At 35.2% G+C, this 22,432-nt stretch overlaps 3 protein-coding genes across 4 annotated transcripts in view; 2 read left to right on the top strand and 1 right to left on the bottom strand.

The window, feature by feature from the left end:
• The first annotated feature begins 6,387 nt into the window (after positions 1 to 6,387).
• On the top strand, positions 6,388 to 11,778 carry LOC136813640 (NEDD4 family-interacting protein 1-like). Its single transcript, XM_067070147.1, has 7 exons — positions 6,388 to 6,511; positions 8,906 to 9,232; positions 9,451 to 9,484; positions 9,631 to 9,684; positions 9,841 to 9,965; positions 10,369 to 10,435; positions 10,807 to 11,778. Exons 1-7 carry the CDS (start codon positions 6,485 to 6,487, stop codon positions 10,914 to 10,916), a joined length of 744 nt encoding a protein of 247 aa, XP_066926248.1. The 5' UTR covers positions 6,388 to 6,484; the 3' UTR covers positions 10,917 to 11,778.
• A 2,136-nt stretch (positions 11,779 to 13,914) lies between these two features.
• Positions 13,915 to 22,432, bottom strand: part of LOC136813623 (acyl-coenzyme A thioesterase 11-like) — a 63,067-nt gene continuing 54,549 nt past the window's right edge. Inside the window, exons 16-20 of one of the 2 annotated variants that reach the window (XM_067070129.1) lie at positions 18,573 to 18,706; positions 17,904 to 18,035; positions 16,582 to 16,657; positions 16,033 to 16,095; positions 13,915 to 14,798 (exon numbers count right to left, since the gene is read on the bottom strand). In XM_067070129.1, the coding sequence (XP_066926230.1) occupies positions 14,664 to 14,798; positions 16,033 to 16,095; positions 16,582 to 16,657; positions 17,904 to 18,035; positions 18,573 to 18,706 (540 nt within the window). In that variant the 3' untranslated portion in view covers positions 13,915 to 14,663. The remainder of the gene's footprint in view (positions 14,799 to 16,032; positions 16,096 to 16,581; positions 16,658 to 17,903; positions 18,036 to 18,572; positions 18,707 to 22,432) is intronic. The other variant, XM_067070128.1, reaches the window with a different exon arrangement.
• Positions 19,822 to 22,209, top strand: LOC136813622 (uncharacterized). The gene is made up of 3 exons (XM_067070127.1): positions 19,822 to 20,210; positions 20,618 to 20,780; positions 21,237 to 22,209. The coding sequence occupies exons 1-3, from the start codon at positions 19,899 to 19,901 to the stop codon at positions 21,743 to 21,745; spliced, it is 984 nt and encodes a 327-aa protein (XP_066926228.1). The 5' UTR covers positions 19,822 to 19,898; the 3' UTR covers positions 21,746 to 22,209.

Genomic DNA, 22,432 nt, shown 5'->3' with positions numbered 1-22,432 from the left:
TTTTGCGGTGCATTTTTTTGCTTGAGAGTCAAGTAAACGATATAGCGCTTTCGCAGCATTAATCTTTGATACGCATTTTGGCGGGACGCTAGTGTGGCCAACTGACAGGGAGATTCCTCTCGATGAGTATATAAAGAAAATTAAAAATCAGTTGTCAAGGGTCCCCCCTTGATTAATTGTAGATTCTACCTGACTATAATAATTTAAATGTCATTTTGTCAATATTTGGGATTGATGGCTTGTCATTTTTAAAAATCTTCTAAATAGCGTATTTTGTATAATATATAATTATTATAATATATAATCCATTGTGTATAATGTTTTTAGAAACATTTTATGAATTATATATGTTGCGAGTGTGTTACAATTTTCCGGTCTGTCGTTTGTATGACCTGCGTCCTGTGTCCTGTCTCCTGTGTTTCAAACTAACCGTTTTTTTGTCGAATTTGTCGAAAATTTCTCGTTGTTGAACTTTGTGAAACTTAATATGTTTCGTCGAACTTAATCGAATACTCACAATTTTAGTAGCGACTTTTGAAAAGTTTGATTAAAGAATTTAATCGAACTTTTGTCGTTCGATTAAGTTCGACAAAGTTCGATTAGTTCGGTAATCGAGCTGTTCGATTAATTACGTCTGGTTTATCAGGCGAGGGGATGTCACGTTCTTATAAAGCATAATAAGGCCAAATAAGGCTAAAGCCATAGATACATAGAAATAGCAATCCTATCAAAATCCTCAAAATTTCCAATAGCTTCGTTAAAATACTTTCAACAAAAGAAATCTTACCAAGCACAGAGAAGGAAAATAGCAATAAATGAACAAGTTAAAACCTTACCTGAACACCTGAACTGAATTGTTCTGGTAGCTAGCAGCTAAAAGTGAAACCAAAAGCAAGCCAGCACCACATTCAAAGCACCACATTCAACACCAGTTTCGCAGCACCACATTCGGCACTTTCGTTTTCGCTCCAGCACCACATTCGGCACTTTCGTTTTCGCTCCAGCACCACATTCGGTAATTCCAGCACCACATTCAACTTTCTGCCCAATTTTCATACTGAAGGAGAGTATTCCTATTCTGGAAATTATGATTCCTATCAAGCCTTATCTAACAGCTTCCATTTAAAGCAAAAATGAAGTCTCTATCACCATTTCTCTTCATAGCCTCGCGTTATAAAGACACCTCGGTAGAGTACCGAAAATCTTAATTTTGGTGTTTTGGACTAGAAATTGTACTGAAGGAGAGTATTCCTATCCCGGAAATTATGATTCCTATCAAGCCTTATCTATCAACTTCCATTTAAAGCCAAAATGAAGTCTCTATCACCATTTCCTTTCACAGCCTCACGTTTTAAAGACACCTCGGTAGAGTACCAACGATCCTAATTTTGGTGTTTTGGACTAAAAATTGTACTGAAGGAAAGTATTCCTATCCCGGAAATTATGATTCCTATCAAGCTTCATCTATTGGTTTCCATTTAAAGCAAAAATGAAGTCTCTATCACCATTTCTCTTCATAGCCTCGCGTTATAAAGACACCTCGGTAGAGTACCGAATATCTTAATTTTGGTGTTCTGAACTAAAAATTGTACTGAAGGAGAGTATTCCTATCCTTGAAATTACAATTCCTATCAAGTTTTATACATTGCCTTCCATTTAAAGCCAAAATAAAGTCTCTATCACCATTTCCCTACTCAGCCTCACGTTTTAAAGACACCTCGGCAGAGTACCGAAAATTTCAATTTTGGTATTCTGGCCTTTAAATTGTACAGAACTAGAAGAAGAGTATTCTTTTCCTGGAAATTATGATTCCTATCTAGCTTAATATATTACCTTCCATTTAAAGCCAGAATGAAGTCTCTATCACCATTTCCCTTCACAGCCTCGCGTTTTAAAGACACCTCGGTAGAGTGCCGAATGTCTTAATTTTGGTGTTTTGGACTAAAAATCATACTGAAGGAGAGTATTCCTATACTAGAAATTATGATTCCTATCAAGCATTACCTATTACCTTCCATTTCAAGCCAAAATGAAGTCTCTATCATCATTTCCCTTCCCAGCCTCACGTTTTAAAGGCACCTCGGCATCCCGATTTGTTCAATGTATTGTTGGTTCCATCGTTCCCACCTCCCACCGGGTCTGTGAGATAGGGATGTACTATCATAGAGGTATAAAGAAAGACAGGAGATGAATTTGTCGGTAATTGGTCGTTAAAGATTTCTTTTATGTAATAAATCAAAAGAAATTCTAGGCTCGCCCGATGAAATACGACTTTTTAGTAGAACTCAAGTTTGCTCTGAACATTCTTACTATCAGCATCGAAGATTTCCAGCCTTCTAATATATGAGAATAAAATAAAATATGGCTCCACGAAATAATTTTGCGTTCAATTTTGTCATCCATTAAATTTTGTTTTGAAAAGATATTTTCTCAAGCCAGAAAATGAAAAGTTCTTTATAAGCAAGCACACACAATTTCAGACCCAATTTGTAGACAAAAAGTCGCTGGAGAATTTTGGAGGTAAGTATTAAGCAATAGAGTTCACCTTGATGAAAATGTTGATCGAAAAATCTTGTCATTTGATGAAGGATTGCAAAGTTTACAGGCCCTTTTTTAATCCAAATATTTTCTTACACCAATGTCAGAAACAATGAATCTCGTCCCATCTTATTTCCAACACTTAAGTTAGCCATTAAGATTTTACCTATCAACAAAAGTGCATACCTCGTAATATTTTTAATCGTAGGGCGAGCATGGTTACAATAGCATAGTTCTCCTGTTTCTTTATACCTCCATGGTACTATATGGACATGGCCAGAGCTCTTTTTAAAAAAGTAAAGCAAAAAAAATAAGTTCAAATTTATTATTCACATGCTTAAAACGCTCAAAAAGATATACAAACAAGCCCTGATTCTGATACAAATTATGGACGACTCAGTTTTCAGTTTACTCTAAAGAAAATACCTTTGCTCTCGCAGCAGTGGAGGGGGAGGGTTAAGAAAATGGGGGTACGAAATGCCGGTAATTTTTTCTTGAAATTCCTTAATCTTGGTAAAAAAATCCTTAAAAACAGGCTCTGGCAAAAAGTCAATTAAATCTGACAATACTGGCAATATCGAAACGAATCGCTGGAAACTTTTTTGTGCAAGCTAAATGGCCAGAGGTTGTAGAGTATGACTAGTGAGATTTTGCTAAGTACCTGACTAGAAAAAACTGATGTTGTTTGATGACTCCAATTGATGCCCCTGTTTTGCTCCCAAAAATGGAATGACAAAAAACATAAGTGACTATGGACCATGGTTGGCGCCGAAGAGAAAACTATCTAATTTTGACCCTCTTTTATTTGCTTCAATACGACCATAATTTGATTTTGTCAATAACAGAGGTTCTTGAAAGTCCGTTAGGGATTAAAAATTTCTTTTTGTTTTTATAAACGTGGGGAGACCAGGGTCTTCCGCCTGCAATGACTCTGGGCCCTGCATCACGCACTAGATGTATAACCAGGCTTTTATCATAAGGAACGCTTCGAGAGAGATGGTTAAACTAGTGTGATTCAAAGATGTTTATCTCCTATTACTATTAGAAACATAGCTGATTGCTTTGTACACCTGCACTTCGCTCCCCCTTTAAATATGGGATTGGTGTGTACCTCAGTTGTAGAACTGAACTGAATAGGGGAGCCTATCTCAACAGCTCCAGAGAAACCTTTTCTAACAGTGGGGATAAAAATTCCTATCGAAACCAGCGGGTACGGGCCAGTAAGGGTCCCAGCGGGTCTGTGACACAGGGGTGTTACACAGGGTAATCGCCTCTGTTGAACAAGGGATTATCTACACGTGCACTTGACTCTTAGCGATTGCTGCACCCGAGAATTCGAGCAATATGCCGTATGCTGCGTGTTTAAACAGTCCTAATAATGTTAGGAGTTCAAATCTGTTTTTCTTAGAGACTCCTTATCAATGGGAAAAAATCGGGAAGATTGGACGGCGGTTAATAATTTGGGGTCAAAAGATAAAGAGGTTAGTTTGTACAATATGTCTATTGTACAAAATTTGAAATAACAAAGTGAAAACATTTTCTTTATGAAGTCATTGATGAAGGCATCAATTATAATGTATGTCATCTTTATGAGTTATCAGTGGCTGTTTTTAAGCTCCTCTTTTCGCCTTTTTTGGAACAAAGATACCGAATTACTGTACCGGTCTGTTTGAAAATATACCGGTAGATTACTGTGTAAAGATCAATACTGGAAGACGTCTCAAATAGCAGAATAACGGTAATTTTTCTTTCGAATACCAAAGATAAAAAAGGTCATTTAACGGAATACTGGCCTCTTGGAAGCCCACCTATGTGCACCACACACCAACCCCCGGGGGGGGGCACTCATATGATCTAGCCTACGTCATGTGCCTCGCTTAAGGGTAGGGTTTTTCAGCATCCCAAAATGCACTGTAAGGGTGTGTTTCTGTGAGATTTCACTGCAAGGGTCGAATTTTGAAACAAATTCAAAGTAATTGTTAAAAAGAAAGGTTTTTACTTCTCGTTTGTTTGAAAAAGTTTCTATTGACTGATAATTACAGCTGACAAGAATAGTTTTCTCAGTTTTTCTTTGAAACAGAAAATTTCCCAAGCTTCTTCTTTCACGCAGATTTACAGCTGAGAAATATAGTGGACTATAAGGGTTGGGTAAATCAAGAGAAATGCACTGAAAGGGTACCTTTTCAGCGATATTATGTAAGGGTACGATTTTGAAAAGCAGATTTTGCGCGGCACATACCGTCATTTCGAAATCGAGTGCCCCCCCCCCCGGGGCACCAACCATGCTATTGCTCTTATAATTGCTTTTTTAATTATTTCTTTCAAAGAAACGTCAACATACTTTTTGACTTGATTTGCTAGCGAGGCTACTTATTTAGTCATATAAAAGGTCACGTGACCTGTGAAATTAGTTTTGAATTAATTCATAAACCATAAAATATATCATAAAACTAGCGGTCCCAAACGTTGTCACAGACGACTCACAATCCAAAATATGCGAATAACCATGAAGTAAGGCGGCTTTGAAATTTTAACACTACCACGTAACATTAAAATGAAGGGTTTAGACAAAAAATACGGCAAATTCTCAAACCATTTCTTATGAATATTATGAATATTCATTCGACTATGTATTTCATAATCTTGAAAGCAAAACATTTTCGGTACTCTACCGAGGTGTCTTTAAAACGTGAGGCTGTGAAAGGAAATAGTGATAGAGACTTCATTTTGGCTTTAAATGGAAGCTAATAGATAAGGCTTGATAGGAATCATAATTTCCAGGATAGGAATACTCTCCTTCAGTACAATTTCTAGTCCAAAACACCCCCAAAACACCAAAATTAAGATTTTCGGTACTCTACCGAGGTGTCTTTATAACGCGAGGCTATGGAGAGAAATGGCGATAAAGACTTTATTTTGGCTTTAAATGGAAGGTAATGTATATAGCTTGATAGGAATTATAATTTCCAGGATAGGAATACTTTCCTTCAGTACAATTTTTAGTTCAGAACACCAAAATTAAGATATTCGGTATTCTACCGAGGTGTCTTTAAAACGTGAGGCTGAGTAGGGAAATGGTGATAGAGACTTCGTTTTTGCTTTAAATGGAAACTAATATATAAAGTTTGATAGGAATCATAATTTCCAGGATAGGAATACTCTCCTTCAGTACAATTTTTAGTCCAAAACACCAAAATTAGGATCGTTGGTACTCTACCGAGGTGTCTTTAAAACGTGAGGCTGTGAAAGGAAATAGTGATAGAGACTTCATTTTGGCTTTAAATGGAAGCTGATAAATAAGGCTTGATAGGAATCATAATTTCCGGGATAGGAATACTCTCCTTCAGTACAATTTCTAGTCCAAAACACCAAAATTAAGATTTTCGGTACTCTACCGAGGTGTCTTTATAACGCAAGGCTATGAAGAGAAATGGTGATAGAGACTACATTTTTGCTTTAAATGGAAGCTAATAGATAAGGCTTGATAGGAATCATAATTTCCAGAATAGGAATACTCTCCTTCAGTATGAAAATTGGGCAGAAAGTTGAATGTGGTGCTGGAATTACCGAATGTGGTGCTGGAGCGAAAACGAAAGTGCCGAATGTGGTGCTGCGAAACTGGTGTTGAATGTGGTGCTGGCTTGCTTTTGGTAAAAGTGAAAGTTCGGCTGTAAAATTCGAAAACGAAAGTGTTTTTAAGTCCGCCATCTTTAAAGAGAACTATTTAAATTAAAGACCAGATTCTAGCAGGAATCTCCACTGCGAAATGTGGAAGAAACGTAAGTTTTCCAGGTCTGTTCTTTGTTCGGAAAAAAATGAGCTAATAAAAATTTTGTTGTTTATCAACCACCGAATGTGACTTTTTTGGCAAAAACGTTAAGAATTTTGCTGTGAATCTGTTAAATTTCAATCGACGAAAAGGTTTCTTCTTTGCAATCCAACAGGGATGGCCCCCAAGCCAGCTTATCAAAAGGTAACTTTGAATCAAGGAATGCTTCTTTAATTTCAAAGCCTAATAACGAAAAATACAAATAACCCTTTTTATCTTGCTTGCTTTTATATGTTGATAAAAATGTACTGTGTGTGAGCTGCTCTGTCACATTAATGTATTCTTCAGATTTATATTACCTACCATTATTACCGTAAATGTCTAAAAACATTTTGAGGAATGGGCAAGTAGAATACTACAAGGATCCCTACGCAGTTTGGAGGAAGTACTCCGATCTGTGAAGCGTCTTTATGTCATCTTTATATGTCACATAGAACAAAAGAAAATAGCAAAAGAACAAAGTAACTACCGTAAGTTGGTCCAATATCAACATCCCTTGTTTAATTCTGATACCCTTCTTTAAAGACATGAATAATATCATAGCATTAGCATACCATAGCATTGAATAAAGCATCTTCTGAAAATCTCATTCTTCCCCATAAAAATGCAAAAATGAAAAACAAAGAAGCTTTCGTTTTCTGATCGTCTTTTTAATCGGCCAGGAAGTGTTATAAAATTCCTTATAGAAAGACACATTCTCCTACTAAGAAGCTTCAAAAAAGATGACGTAAAAAAATTGTTAAAAAGTATATATAATATGTCATTTTATCAAACAATTTCGTAAACTATATACGTCACAACCATGGAGCGCTGACTTTTAGTTTTAATGACTTGTTCTTGCTCGTTTGGATTCTGCAATAAAAGGAAAGTTGTTATTGTGAACTTTGAACATGCTTAAAAAATCAAGGTACTTCCACTACTGTAACTGCTACGGGATCCTAAGTTAAGTCTCAGGGTATGAATGCTCCTAAGAAGGCCTTCGGCCTTATATTGTGACTCTCTAGCTCCAACCCTAACCTATCTGATAATAACCGAACCCCTTTCTTGGTCTGCAGATTGGAAAATTTCACTTGCATCCTGGTGGATGAATCATCTGCCAACCTACCGTGAGATGGGGTAACTTGCATCCAGTGGAGGCTAACATACATAGCCCTCAAATGAATGACCTGGCTGGTCATTAAAATACAAAAGTTAAATCAAAATAAACCTGATATACAGCATTTGCGGGTTGTAAAAAATTATATCTTCTAATAATCATCAAAAGTGATGTCATGCATAATTATTTTTAATATCATTACTAGATTTAAAGATTACATGTCCACAGCCACCAAATGTCTGAATTCCACAAATTTTTTATTATACAACCACACTGTTTTATTTACTCGCAAGTTGGCGAGTAACTTGCCAAAAATACATGTGTTGGCAAATATGAGATTCTGAAATGATAGAGAAGAGCTGCGAGTGGAGCTGCGCTGTAGTTCATTACTTTCATTTCTTTTGAAATTTTGCTGCTTTGATTAGTCAGGCATTTGATGGCTATGCAAGTTTCCTTCCACTGATGAGAGTTACAGGATCTCTCACAGTATGTACAGTATGGACAAAAAAGCTTTGTAAGAAAAAACATTTCAACTTGCATTCATATAAATACCTGTCAATAACAATATGAGTATGATAGAAAGCCTTTAAAATCAAACCGAAACAGTTTCCTTTGTCTAAAATATTGATGAAAAAGTTGATGCAATCAGGTTTGAAATTAGAAGTTGCCGATGTGACCCAATAAAATTGAAAATAGAAAAAAGAAGACTTTTACATTGCGATAAAAACATTTGAGGGACATGCTCAGTCTTAAACTTAACAATTTCAATCTGAAGTTTCTAGCTCTGGTATGAAAAAACAAAGGAAACCAGTGCATTTTTTGAATCTCCGGAAAGACTTAAAAAATTCCTGTTTTTTTGTCAAATGAAGACTCAATAGATAGCCGCTTCAAAAACAAAACAAAGACAAACTTAAAGAAAAAAATGGTGACCTGAAGAAAAATTCTGGCGAAAACATGCAAAAGGGAAATGAACATGGCTACTTCGAAAGAAAAGAAAGAGAGAAAAGAATTTTAATACGAGAAACTTAATGAAAAAATCAATTAGTTGAAAAGCTTTTCGGCTCGCACCATCATAAGTTATCATGATCATAGAAGTAAAACCATATCTATGATGATGGGGTATAAAGCCATAAAGTTTTTTATCTAATTTTCAAATATATTTCAACTTTATTAAAGTCAACATGGTTCTTAGCACCCCAAATCACCATCACCCTGAATCAACGCAGCCATCACAAACACAAGAATTGCCAAAGTTGGCTCATCTTCTCAAAAAAATTACTTTCACAATATTAATTTTTAATTTTGGCAGGATATTTTTATGACTAACTGAATGCTTGTGCCCTAATCATCCTTTCCAGTTGTTTCACTCTTTCAATTTCATGAGGCTAGTAAACTGGTTTTACAAACATCTTTAGATTTAAATCAACGTATTGTTCATTTAGCTCAACAGTGAAGATGTGGATGATGATATCGTAGTAACCACATCAACTCCAACTACATCAACAGCAACTGCTTCTCTATCTACAACACAGTCAATAACAGAAACTACTGCTTCAACACCTACACCCACACAAGCACTTGATGACGCCCCACCACCCTACGAACCAAGCACAGATAACAATGAATCAGAAACAGTACAACCGGCACAAACAGATGACCTTTTAAATCAATCACCACCACTTTACACTGATATCGTCAAATTACCTACCTATAATGAATCACAAAATATTGATGATAGCGAGCCTGAAGATCACCAAGGCTTCAATAGGGTAAGATCATTTTGTTCCATATTTTATTGGAAAATTGAAATTAGGGGCAGTGTGCATTTATACAATAGCTATCTCCATTAGGGAAAAGAAGTACCTTTTAAAAAAGTAAGGGGTTTTTTGAGATTAAAGGTCATCTTATACAATAATCTTATCGTATGGAAGAGTAATTTCTTATAGACTCCTTAGAATTGATTATGAATACCACCTTTTATTTTCAGATTCGTTTCTTCTTTGTGACTGGAGATAACCAAGGTAAGAGACTATTTTCATTCTAATTGCTCGTTTGCTACTTAAAATAAGTTATATCCTTTTCACTGATTTGTTTAAAAGCATCTTGTTTTGCCTCACCTTACCGCTGGATGTAGGTGTGTTTTATTTTTGACTTTTTTCCTTTTTAGAAGTTACAGAAGAGAATGTTGGGACAGATATTGGTTTCATATTGTGCTTCCTTAGTAAGTTTCAAGTCTACCGCTGTCATATTTTCACGTGTTCGACAGGTCCCATAAAAATGTAGCATCCAAACCTTTACTGTTTGTCAATTCAATCTCAATTTAAAGGTTCAGTTCGACACGACTTTAAAACTTTATATTTCTTCAATTTACTTTCAGTGTCTTTCATCTTTAACGGATTGGGATTCATTGTTGCATATTGTAGTACTAGCACGCTTTCCTCACATTATGGTGCTTTTTCTGGCTTTGGATTATCTCTTGTCAAATGGGCTTTCATTGTAAAGGTAAAGTGTGGCTGCTACTCAAAATCTTTTGCTTTGGGTCGCAAAAATCTTTTTATCAAGCAATTAATCAAATAGAAAGTATTATGACTTTTGTCACACACATTCTGAATCTTTTTGAGATTCTTTCTAAAGAAAAGTTTTATTTGATAGGAATAAAAACCAATATTTCTTGTTAAGGCTTATCCATTTTTTGATACTTATGATTTTGCTCCTCAAATAATTTTTATCCTTAAATTTAATTATGTTCAGCATTATTTTACTTAAAATAAACCTCAATCTAAGCTGATTTCTTTAAATTGTTCTTTTTTATGCATTAATTCATAAGCGTCATTGCTCCATTAAAAACAGTGTAGTATATATTATTTTCTTTTTCTATTTTTCATTTTCACTCTTCATTTTTCAGCACAAGGAAATGCTAAAGGAATATTTCGATGGAAACGATTGGCTACTATATTGTGTAATTCTATTAGGTAATTAACTCAATTAACGCGTAATTGTTTTTTATTACTGTACAATAGGATGGATACACTCTTTTTTCTCAATTAGTTACTGGTCTTGTTATTACAAATTAGAGTCCATGTCATTTAAGCTTTTTTTGAATAGACAAACAATCAAAATTACCATGGTATAGAATTATCTATTTCATCAGTTTTAAATGTCAACCAGATGCCACTTTGAGTTTTTCAGTAAGAATCCAAAAAGATGACAAAATGTGTCTCCTAATCCTTACAAACCTTTTTTCTTTAAAATATTCTCTATAAAGAAGGTCAACACCTTCCTCACTTCCGATATGATCTATGTTAGAGAGCGGACTGTGACATTTTCACATTTTTTTTTTCAGGTTGGATGATTTTCTTACGGGGTATGTTTGCGTACGCGCAGCTCAAACGGTCCATCTTTTCGTCAAGAGCTCGTTTGAATCCACGACACAACGAAGAGAGTATCGAATAACTTATTCAATGGATTTTATTTTGAAGACATTCATTTGAGTTATTTTAAACTTTGTTATACTTTGGAGCTATAACCTGAGAAAGGGTGAAGTGAAGCGAAATAAGTGATTTATTTTTCTAGAAAATGGAATATGATAGAAACACCTTTTTCCCGCCCCTTACTACACCCTATTGGTTACAGGTCAATTAAATACAAAAACACAAGGAGCACAGACATAAAACTGATTTTTCAGTCCCTTCAACTTTTTCTTTCAGACCTTTTATTGCTGCTACTGCAATAAAAAGTTTTATGTCACTTAAAATCTATCAAGATATCACAACTCCTAGGCTGCCAACTTTCGGTTTGTGCAGCGAAAAAACTGGCTTTTAGAATTGCAACCTTGCAGCGCAGAAAAACTTGGTGAAATTCATGCCCTTAGAGTGCATTTTCTCAAATTTTCAACTCTTTTAAAGCAAGAGATGGGTGCCAGTCGGTCGGTTTGTGCTCCTTGTGAAATGTATGTAAATAGAAAAAAATGGTTTTAAGTATTATTTTTCTAACACTCGTCAACAAGCATTATTTTGATTTTTGTCATTTGGTATATTTTAAAGCTTTTTGTTTGATCCAAAATGATTAAAATGAATTATGAAAAAATTTCGCGGAGCTAATAAAATGAATAATTATCCAAGTAAATTTCAGAGCCCCGAAAGGGTGAATTTATACCTTTTGATTCCACCTTGGGAACTAGAACCGTTTTAATCAATTTCATCAGTAATATTTGCTTCAAACGATTTTTTATGTGTGTGTAATCTTTGTAAATCTCTTTTAGTTTTGATTTTTTTTTCGCAAAACAAAATGTTGATTTTGGAAAATCCCACTTGAAGTCCAATTCTTTCATTTTGGCAAAATATTTGAAATCACGGCTACTTATACCGGGTGCAGCAGAAAAAACTTTGGACGTTTGGCGAGCCACTGAGGCCGAACAAAGTCTTGTTTAGACTCAAAACCACTTTTATTAGAAAGAGGACATGCTAACTTAAATTTTGCGGTATAACTTTTTAAGTTTGGTCAAGTAGTTGTCAAGTTATAAGCTTTTGAAGTCAAAATTCACTTTTCGAAAAGTGTAAAAAACACGTAAAAAAAGGGTATTAAATTAAGCATTTTTAAGCGTTTTCGATAAGAATTTTTTTCAAATATTTCTAAAAACTGACTATTTACTAAAAACTGACTATGTTGTAAACGAAAACTGCTTTTAAAAGTATTTTAACAATTAATTATGTCGTAAAAGTCGTTAAATAAGTCAAATGCTGAGCTATTTTTTCATTATTTGCATAAATTTAATACACCTTTTTTTACGTGTTTTTTACACTTTTCGAAAAGTGAATTTTGACTTCAAAAGCTTATAACTTGACAACTACTTGACCAAACTTAAAAAGTTATACCTAAAAGTGGGTCGACTAAACCAGAGCTAACATACTCAGAGCCTCACAGTGAGGGAGCCCCTTGGGGAAAATATTGGTGACGGTTGGTTATCCAGTTGATGGTGGGTTATGGTATAATCGTATACAGGGTTGCCACTATTTTGTTTTGATCAAAATTTAGGACAATTTAGTAAATTTTAGGTGATTTTCATCTATTTTTTTTAGGAGAAACTGAAAATTACGGGGAAAAAAATTGAGAGTTTTGAGGAGATTTTCACACTTTTTAAAAGAATTTTAGGATTTTTGAGGAGAAAATTCTACAAAATTTTCATAACTTCCAATGTTTTTAAAGACCTTTAAGCATACAGAGTTAAATGCTTTTGTCAACAATCATGTATGCCATGAATAGGATCATTTAGCAATGAAAATCTGATGATCAGAGTAAATTGAATTTTTGAAAACTTGGTAAAATATTTTTTAGGAGATTTTAGGAGAAAGTATTCAAAATTTCAATTTCCTAAGAAGATTTGAGGAGATTTTAGGAGACTTTTCAAAATTTAGGAGAATTTAGGATTTTTTAGGAGGCGTGGCAACCCTGCGTATACATTGTGGGAAGAAACCTCTTAAGGGCTGTGACCATAGTCCAAAAATTGATTTTGGTATTTGAACATAAAAGTTATATTTCAGGTTCCTTAACACTTTTAACAAAGAATTGCCTTTATAAATTGCTTTTTAATCGAATCCCTTAAGAGTAATTAAGAATTTAATTGCAAAAATGACGTTATGAACTTTAAAAAGATGTTAATAATATGTTGCATCACCCTCTTTTACAAAAAGTGCTTAGTTTTAATGGGTAATTAACTTTTTTGTTTCAAAATTTATTTACCCTGTCCGCAAAGAATTGAACTATTTTAAATTTTGCGGAAAATTTTTCTAAAAAGATGTGTCAAAAGTTAAAACCACTATTTTGAAGATTTCGAGACAAAGAAGCATTTACAAAAATTTTCCGCAAAAGTTTTTATTGTTCGGTAAAAGATGCACCATCTACTGCGAAAATTTTTTCAAAATGTTTTTTCTTCGCCGAAACTAAGCTCTTCAAAGTTGAAATACTCTTCCTCGCAAAAGTCTTCATTTTCTTCTTCGTCAAATTTTTTCATTGCAATTTTTGAATTTTCAGATTCAGGAATAGTTTGTCTAACAGAAAATGTATAACATGCCATAGTTTTGTTGGTTACATCAGTCAGAAAACACATTTTAAACACGGCAATTATGAAAAATTCACTATGGTCAGAGCCCTTAAATTCTCTCCAGCAAATTTCTTCACCTATTTTAAGGAATATCCAAATAATCCAAAATTCCCTTTTAACAATAATTTTCAATAAATTCTTTTCAGCCGTGAAGGCTAGTAGGCTGGCTGAAAAAAAACTTTTTATCCAAATATTTAAAAACAATGAAAATAGAGCGCTTGTATAAAACATAAAACCATCATCCAGACGATAGTGGACGGCGTACATAAAGGCCGAAGAGGTTCGACGGACGCATGCACGCGATAGCTTACCATCATGAGTCAGATATTAATGTTTGAAGAGATCAAGGTGTTCTTGGAATGAATCATCGTTTTTCAATTATAAAAATATACAAAATTCGAAGTGATAAAAACCTTTACAAGTGTGTCTGCAAAATACAAAATTACAACTATATATTTGAACATAGATTGGACTTTTTTGGAAAAACAACCCCCGTACAACCCCTGTTGTCCCCAATTAACCTTTTTGTGATACGCCTTTGGAATCCCCTACAATTTTAGGGCAAAAGGAACTTCGCTCCTTTGCTCAAACATTAATCCCCGTGGACTGCTTATTTTTGATAGATTCATTATTTCGCTAATCGTATGGAAAGGAATAAAAGGGAAAAAAGGAAGGAATAAAAAATTGTGACCGTAGAGGCTAGAAAATCTAGACTACGCTGCACGAAGTTCCAGTTAGATATAGAAGGATTAAGGACAAGTAGAAAATCCAGGTTAATTTAGGTTGATATCCCAGCTGGACGGGGATTGTTTTTTTTTCTAGAAACGACAAATCAACACTGTCACATCTTAGAGCGCCCAGCGCATTCAATCAACATCTAGAATTACAAGATTTAACTTAAATCTTTTATATAAAAAATTGTGTCAAGAAAATAAAATAATTAGGAAACTAAATAAACTTTTAAAATATACCAGAATATACATCAAAATCATAAACAGAACAATGAAATTTAATTTTCACCCATAATTCATCTAACCCTGTGCAAGGTACACACAATCCATAAAAAGTAATGCAGTCGAATGTCCAACAAATTTTAATTCTTACTTGCCAGCGACGTCGGTTTTGATGACTTGCACCAGAGCAGCGGCACGTTGCGAAAGTGTTTCGGTGGCCCCTTTCAAATCAGTCTTCACGTATTCGTAAATATGTTCCGTCAGTTGATTGATATACGTCACCTGTTCGCGATAGAAAGTTTTCAGAAATATCGTTGCCTGATTATTTGGGGTGGTTAGGGAGCGGTCATAAAGTATCTACTAGAGGGGGGTGGAGGATATTTTGAAAAATCCAAAATAAATTTCGCACCCCCTCCCCTAACCTGGAAAAAATTTTCGAACCCCCCCTCATAAGGCCCAATATTTTTTCGCACCCCCCCCCCGCGAAAAAGAATTCATTCAGATGCGGTACAAAGAGTATTATTTGTTTGTATGACAGTTTTTTATGTCAAAATAAGGTAAGGGAGATAGTTTAGCCCTGTTAAAGTTGAGTTAAAGTATAACAGGGTTAAGACAAGAATCATCAAGTGGTTTTCTCTGAGCTTCTGTAAAATTTGAAAAAAAATACGGCTTATTTTCCCCAGTAGCGACCTGGCTTAATTTTCTGGGGGTGCAAACTATGAAATTGGCGCCCCTGGTATTTTTTGTCCTTACTTGCGCCCTCCATTATTAAGTGAAAATATTAAACTGTAAGAGCAGTATGGTTGAAAGTAACGCCCGGAATCTTTGAGTCAAGAAACTTGGAATTTGTTTTTTGCAATTTGAAATGTTAAGGTGTTTTGACATTAGCAGATGCTAAGGAGGCGCAACCATGGCTTGCGCCGACGGGCGAAATTTTCAATATTTTTCACCACCATTTTAGCCAAAAGGCACTTTGTTTTGACAAATTTCTTTTAAGAAGTACTTTTTCAAACCACTCTGATGAGCTGTGAGAGCCACTAATCTATCTCGCCTAGCTCAATGTTACAAACCAAAAGGGCAAGGCGATGATGCCCAAATAATGCCAATATGAAATGTACATATATCCAATAAGATAAATTATTGAGTTGTCGGCCGTAAGGCCGAAAAATTTTTGAAATCTTCAAACGTAAAACTATGAAATTAGACTTCCTACATTTTCTCTTGAGTTTCCCAAAAAAAATTGGAGCCCCCCCCTAAACCCTCAAAAAAATTTTGGAACCCCCCCTAAACCCTCGAAAAAAATTTCGAACCCTCCCTAGAATCCTCCACCCCACCTAGTAGATACTTTATGACCGCTCCCTTATTGGTTTGAGAGGATTGGTTCTCCAGAAACTAAGTACAAAACAAACCATAGAAACGAGAAAAAAAACGACAGAAAAAGACACCCGCCTAAGCTGTACTACCCTGAGCTATGCAATTTTTCCGCCACAGGTATATTAATGAGTAATGGACAAACCTTGCATGAAGTTTTGTATTCATTTCGTTTGGCTCCTTCAATGATGAAACCAGAACATCGATTCTAAAAAGATGGATCCATAAAAAACCATAAAAAACTGTTAAGAGTTTCTGAAAAATATCATAAAAACTGTCATTAAAATAGATAAATACAACTTGTTTATGACTAGCAATCAGCGTAACGTGAAACCTGCATTCTGGGGGTCATTTACTGTAGCTACGGAAGGGCATTGCTGAGCAAAGTAGTTGATGGAGATTATCGTTATAACGGTGCAACGGAACAAGCAACGTTATTCTTGATGAATTCTGAACTTCTAGGTAATTTTCCCATCTTTAAAACTTGTTAGATCATGTGGTTCACGCAATGATAGTTCACTGAGACTTTATAATACAGTGGGAGTCTCCATAACTTGAACACGCATGGGAATACAAATTTGTTCGAGTTAAGGAAATATAGAGGGTAATGCTACTAAGGCATTGTTACCTGAGGGACTTTGTCGAGTTAATGAGACATTCGAGTTATAAAGACTCAAGTTATCAATTCACTTACAATGGCTCTATGGTATTCCGGTACAGGAGGGAACTCGTCCAACTTGACTGACCGATACGCGATGATAGCATAATCTCTGAAAAATCAATAATCAATCATTTTAAAATTGACGTCACTTATGTCAAAATGACGTAAGCATTTGAATGTCTTCTTTTTCCTTTAAATAACCCGTTTACAATACGTTGGTTTCCTTTACATATTTTTAAAAAACAAACAAAGACAATCAACAGCCAGAAAGCTCGGAGATTTTTCCTAAATATTTTGTATTTACACTGGTTGCAAAATTGTCGTAGGTCGTCTGTGATTCAGTAGGTAACAAGAGACGAAGTAGCAGAAAATCAACAGAAAACAAATTGTGATTGCAAAAGTCAGAAAATGGAGATTGAGAAACTCAAAGAGACGTTGGTATTGATGGAATTTAACATGACCAAGATCGAATCCGCGTGTCAAAATGAGATCGACGAAAATGAAATACTGAGAAATGAACTAGAACTGTCCCAGATTGTTTGTAAACAAAGTGAAGATAAAATTGAGGAAAAAGATTGCACCATTGCTTCCCTAGAGAAAGAGAAAGCAGAAAACGCTAAAATACTTCAAGATTGTCTTGGTGAATTAGAATCAACGAAACACGACTTGAACCTTAAGAAATATGCTTTAGAGGGAGTGATTCGCTCAAATTTGAAACTTCAAGAACGAATAGCCGAGCTAGAGTCCACAAAACCTGAAAATGTGCACAAGGATGTTTCAACGAAAAGACAAATTGTGAATGAAAAATCACCTCTGGATGAACGAAGCACGAAAGCCAAACAACGCGACGAAAAGAAGAAATTACCTTTCAAAACATGGAAACAGAGGCCAGATACTAGACATCGGGATCAACCGAAAACTTCAGATACAGATACAAGCGAAAAGAAGACTTCTTCATCAAACGAGAAATCGAAAAAAAGTAGATATCAACGAAAAAGAGAGAAGAAAGATCGAAAAACAATACCGGAACAGAAAACACCACAGATGGAAACCAAACTCCATAACTGACGACTCAGCATATCAACAGCCACACCAAGTCTGTCCGGCCCGAAGCGAATATTTTGATCGGAATATCAACAATAAGATTCTGAAAATAGTTATCGTCTCTCTTTATTATCTTAACACTAATCCCTAAATTAACGAAAAACCCAAATTCGACAGAAATCATGATCGAATATATTTTATTGGTATTTATTTTCATTTTTCCCAAGAAAAGATTAAGAGCGCATAACTTTTGGAATGAAAAATGATTCAGCTAAATCACAGTTCCTTATTCACCCTTTATTTGGACTTACTTTTCCTGTCGACAAGAAGCGAGCACTATGATGTCATCCCCTTTGGTGTTACATCCAGGTTTTAAATTGCTCATCTTGTAGCGTAGCACGTGGTCTTCTGATTTCTTGATCTCCTTCAGAATCTCTACTTCTCTAAAAATTCAAATAGAGCGAGAATTATTATCAGCGAGTTTACGTATCTGTGTTTTTTCTGCGACTGAAACTATTAGCTTCTAGTTTCGTTTTCTAGATCCTGACTGACTAAGGACGACGATTAATCAGCACTTTTACCGTCCTCGATTTTGCCAAATCATTTCAGTCACTCCACCGTCCTCGAAATTCCGAATACATAAACTCGCCATTATTGGAAACGAAATTTAACCTGTAACAACGTTTGCCTCTTTTTTGAGATGGATTTATCGAGGTTGCAGTAGCGTTCTGGCTTTCAAAAACTTGAGGGCAAACTGGACAGAACACTCTTCTCATTGGCATTTTGGCACCCCCTCAAGAAACATTTTCTAGTAGAAAAGATAGGCAAGCGTACTGAGGCCGAAAATATTGGGATTATTTTTCCTATTTTCTTTGCTAAACTACAATTTTTACGTTGTTAAAAAAAGGGGGCGCTGAAATTAGTAAATCAATGAAACTGTTTTGCATTTGAAGCAAAAATGTTATTCATTCGATACTTACGTGATAAACATGTCCCAGTGTTTACGCTTGGTGTGGTCACTTAACGCCCTGTACACATCAGCAGCAGAAAAGTCGACTTCAGTTTCCAAACGAATGCAAAGTGAATCGTCGATCTTCAGTTGTGATAAACGAACCTAAGAATAGCAAATACATGTTTTTTATAAGAACAATATAAGAACATATGACTTTGATGGCCAAAATATAAAGAACAAGTTAAGAACAAGTTAAGAACATTTTTTAAGGTTACGCGGACTCTAAAACACCAAATTTCTTAGGAAATTGCACTAAAATGCTCACAAAATGGTGAAGATATAACATTTAAAGAACTTCTTTAGGCTAAGAACTCAAAAAAGTTAGGAACATCCAAAGAATTCAAAAAATTTGGATGTTCTTATAAAAAAGACAACGTGGAACGGTCGTCATACGTGAGCATTTCAAAATTACATAATAGCGAATTACATAATAATAAAATAGCCATCGTGTATTTAATCAAACCAATTTCTCAGCCTGAAACCAAAGTTTATTTCCCAAAGAACATGCTGGGTTATCTCTCTAGCATATAAAATCAGAAACTGCTGGAAGGTATAAATAAATTTTGAAAAAAGAACCCATCCATTTATGGTTTAGTAAAATATCCCAATCGTTGAGAAGGGCCAAAATCATAATAATAAAAAAAAACGTTGCGTCGAATTTCTACTTTCAAAACAGATGGTATAATTTACTATTTTTCTCTGTCGGACTTCGCATACGATGCAAACGTTTTAAAATCAAACTCTAGCAAACATTTCTTTTTTCAAAAGTGAAAATTAAAAATCGCCTGTTTTTTCTCTTCATTTCGATTCTGTGGAGGTCAGAGTTTCTCTCAGAGAACAAATATTGTAGAATCATCAGAGAGGAAGGTCGAAGCGTGAACATGATTGCTGGCCTACAATAATGGTCGAAATATATTGACATTTTAGTTTTAACGTTTTTAAGAATTTAAAGTTCAGGCGAGAATTGCTATTTTAGCACTTCCACTTTCTTTCATTGAATATTTAAATTTTAGAGGGGTTCGGTGGCTTCTAGGCTATATTCCAAGCCTTATTCGAGCAAATTTGAGCTTTTAAATCCTGAGATCCTAAGGTCCTAAGTGTTAAGTCTCATGTTAAAACTCTCCTTTCCAACTGTAGTTTAAGGCGCTTAAAAATCATTTGTAGTGTTTAAATTTTCACCGGGAAATCCTCGTTGTCTCAAATGTTTTGTCCATAATTGTAAGGCTCGTTCAGAATCATAACGAATTCGAAGCAAATCTTATTCAAGAGTACAAAATCTTTTATAGGAACAATAATGACTTTGCATGCCTTCGCCATCTTGCTTCAAATATGCGTGGTTCACTCACAGTGGTTCGAAGGTCAACAAACTAATAAAGGAAATTTCTTAAATGAAGGAAATCACCACACCACAGCTGCTTACTCGCCAACCGAATGTGTCTTAAAATGTCGACGAGAGTGTATGGAAAGTTTTTTCATTGAAAAGGAGATGCAATGCTATTGTTTGGACAAGGACGGAGATGACGGTAATGTGGTGCTTCCCAATAAAACAGGGTTGTTATACAAGGAAGTGGCTTTTGTTACGAAAGCAGATAAAGCTTCAAAACAGGTATGTTTGTAATCAACCTTTAAATAAGGTTGCCAGTATTCTACACACAGTTGACTCAGTAACCAATATAGAACTTTACAGTATTATAGAAACTGAGCTAGATGACCCCGTTGGAAAATCTTCTGTCTTAATGGGCAGGAGCATGAATTTTAGAAGCTCGATAATTCATTATCATAGTGTCTTTCCAAATGTTATGTAAGTGTACTTTCCAAATTGAGGTGAAATTTCAGAGTATTTTCTCATCGAGACAATTTTTTTCCTAATTTTCCAGCGGGTAGGGGGTCGGTCCCATCGGGTCTGTAAGACAAGGCAAATACCATACTCTCTTTGAGCAATTCTAACCTTTTCCTTTTTTTGCCTAAAATTTTGCTAGTGTTCAATTTAATTTTTTCTTACATCGATTACAGCGTACAAAATGCTGCAGAAAATGCTCCTCAGGAAAGACTTTCAAGAATTGTAAAGACGTGCAGCAAAGATGTCCACTGTGTGCGAAACAGTCGGATTCGTATATGTTGGAATTCAGTGGCTATCCACCAACCAAAGCGTTCTGTGAAATGGTGACTGATGGAGGTGAAAAGTTTATTCTGTGACCTGTTAAAGTTAACAGTGTTACACAGTGTTGTTTATGAACTAGACGGGGGATCAGGGAACTGCGAAAACACTTTTTTATAAAAATAAACTATATAAGAATAGAAGGCTTCGATTGACAAAATATTAAGAACAAGTTAAATTTTTTAAAAGCTTTACGAGCTTGAAAACACCCGATATCTTGAGGAAATGATCAAAAATATAGAGCTTGTTAAGATTAATTTGGGCTTAAAACTAAAAAATTAAGAACATTAAAAACAAGAAGGCTTCAACAAGTTTTGGATATTCTTAAAAAAAAACCTGTACTCCTGGCGTTGACAAATGATACTATTTGAAGAATCTTAGATCTACACCTAATTAATCTTTAATAAATAGCCTCTGTTAGGACCTAAATAGCAGCAAAACTTAAAACACGTTCTTTTTCGATATTTTTTACAGGCGGATGGCTAGTGACGGGTAATATAACATTGGAAGATGAAAGCTCGAAAGTTTCCGTATACAACACATACATTGATGCAAGCTCTCTTACTATTCCTCGACTCAACGAAGTCACAACCGGGAAATTCATGTTAACACCCACAGAAATGCAGACTTTATTAAACGAAAGTGGCTATACCGAAATACGGATACGCTGTTCCAAGCCAGTGCATAATAGAACAATCGATGCAGTAGTATACGGAGAAAGTACCATTCATTTATTCATAACAGAGACACAATTAAACGGAATGTGTTCCAAAATACGATTTCTGGATGGCGATAACTCGCAGTTGAGTTCCTTCTACAAATCAAACTGTAACAAGTTGCGCATGCGTAATAATGAAATTTATTGGAACCATTTTGTGTATAGAGCACCTTCACATATATTATTGGACAAGTGGCGTTGGGAATGTGATGATAACAAACACAGTGGTGATCTTCGTGGATATTGGATGTTCTTCATACGCTGAAAACTCGTGGGGAAACCGTTAATGCAACTAACCAATCAATTGCGAGTTTCAGAATAAAGGAAAAAACACAGACATAAAATTTTCGTGGAGATTGGATGTTTTTTCATACACTGAAACTTTACTAGACCAACGTTCCCACTTTTTTATTTCACTGACAGACCTGGTAGACGCCTTGTAGCGAGTACTTTATTGAAGAAAACATCGGAATGGACGTTTGCTGAAGACTTCCCAATAGAATACGATACTTTTTGAGAAATGCCATTTATACAAAGAACATTTAACACATTTAAACCTTGTAACGAGGTCACCGGCAGTCAGTTAAAAGTTTGAGCAGTCTATTTTTTTGTAACAGGTGGCTTACCAAAGAAGGCGCTCTAACCTGACGCAGCATATTTTTTTGATCACTCTGTATATAGTGGATTATACTTCATTTACTTAAACAAAATAATTGCTTTTAAAATCTATATCAATAGATGTCAAGTGACTCTAGTTTATTTGAAGAAGTTTAGGGGCCGATAGTTTCTCTCAACAGCCTTAATGTGGTTAATTCCACATGACCACGTGACCTGAGCGGCAATCATTTTATATTGGAAAAAGATCTCAGAAACGGAATCAAAAATCACTGTAAAATCTTTTTCACTGAGAAGTTAATCAAACCTAGGCCATGACAAAACTAAAAATCGTCCG

Source organism: Clytia hemisphaerica, unplaced genomic scaffold (assembly GCF_902728285.1).
Source record: "Clytia hemisphaerica strain Z4C2 unplaced genomic scaffold, Clytia hemisphaerica genome assembly, whole genome shotgun sequence".
Lineage (NCBI taxonomy): Eukaryota > Metazoa > Cnidaria > Hydrozoa > Leptothecata > Clytiidae > Clytia > Clytia hemisphaerica.
Note: the sequence above shows the minus strand (reverse complement) of the source record. Positions and strands in the feature narration are given on the sequence as shown.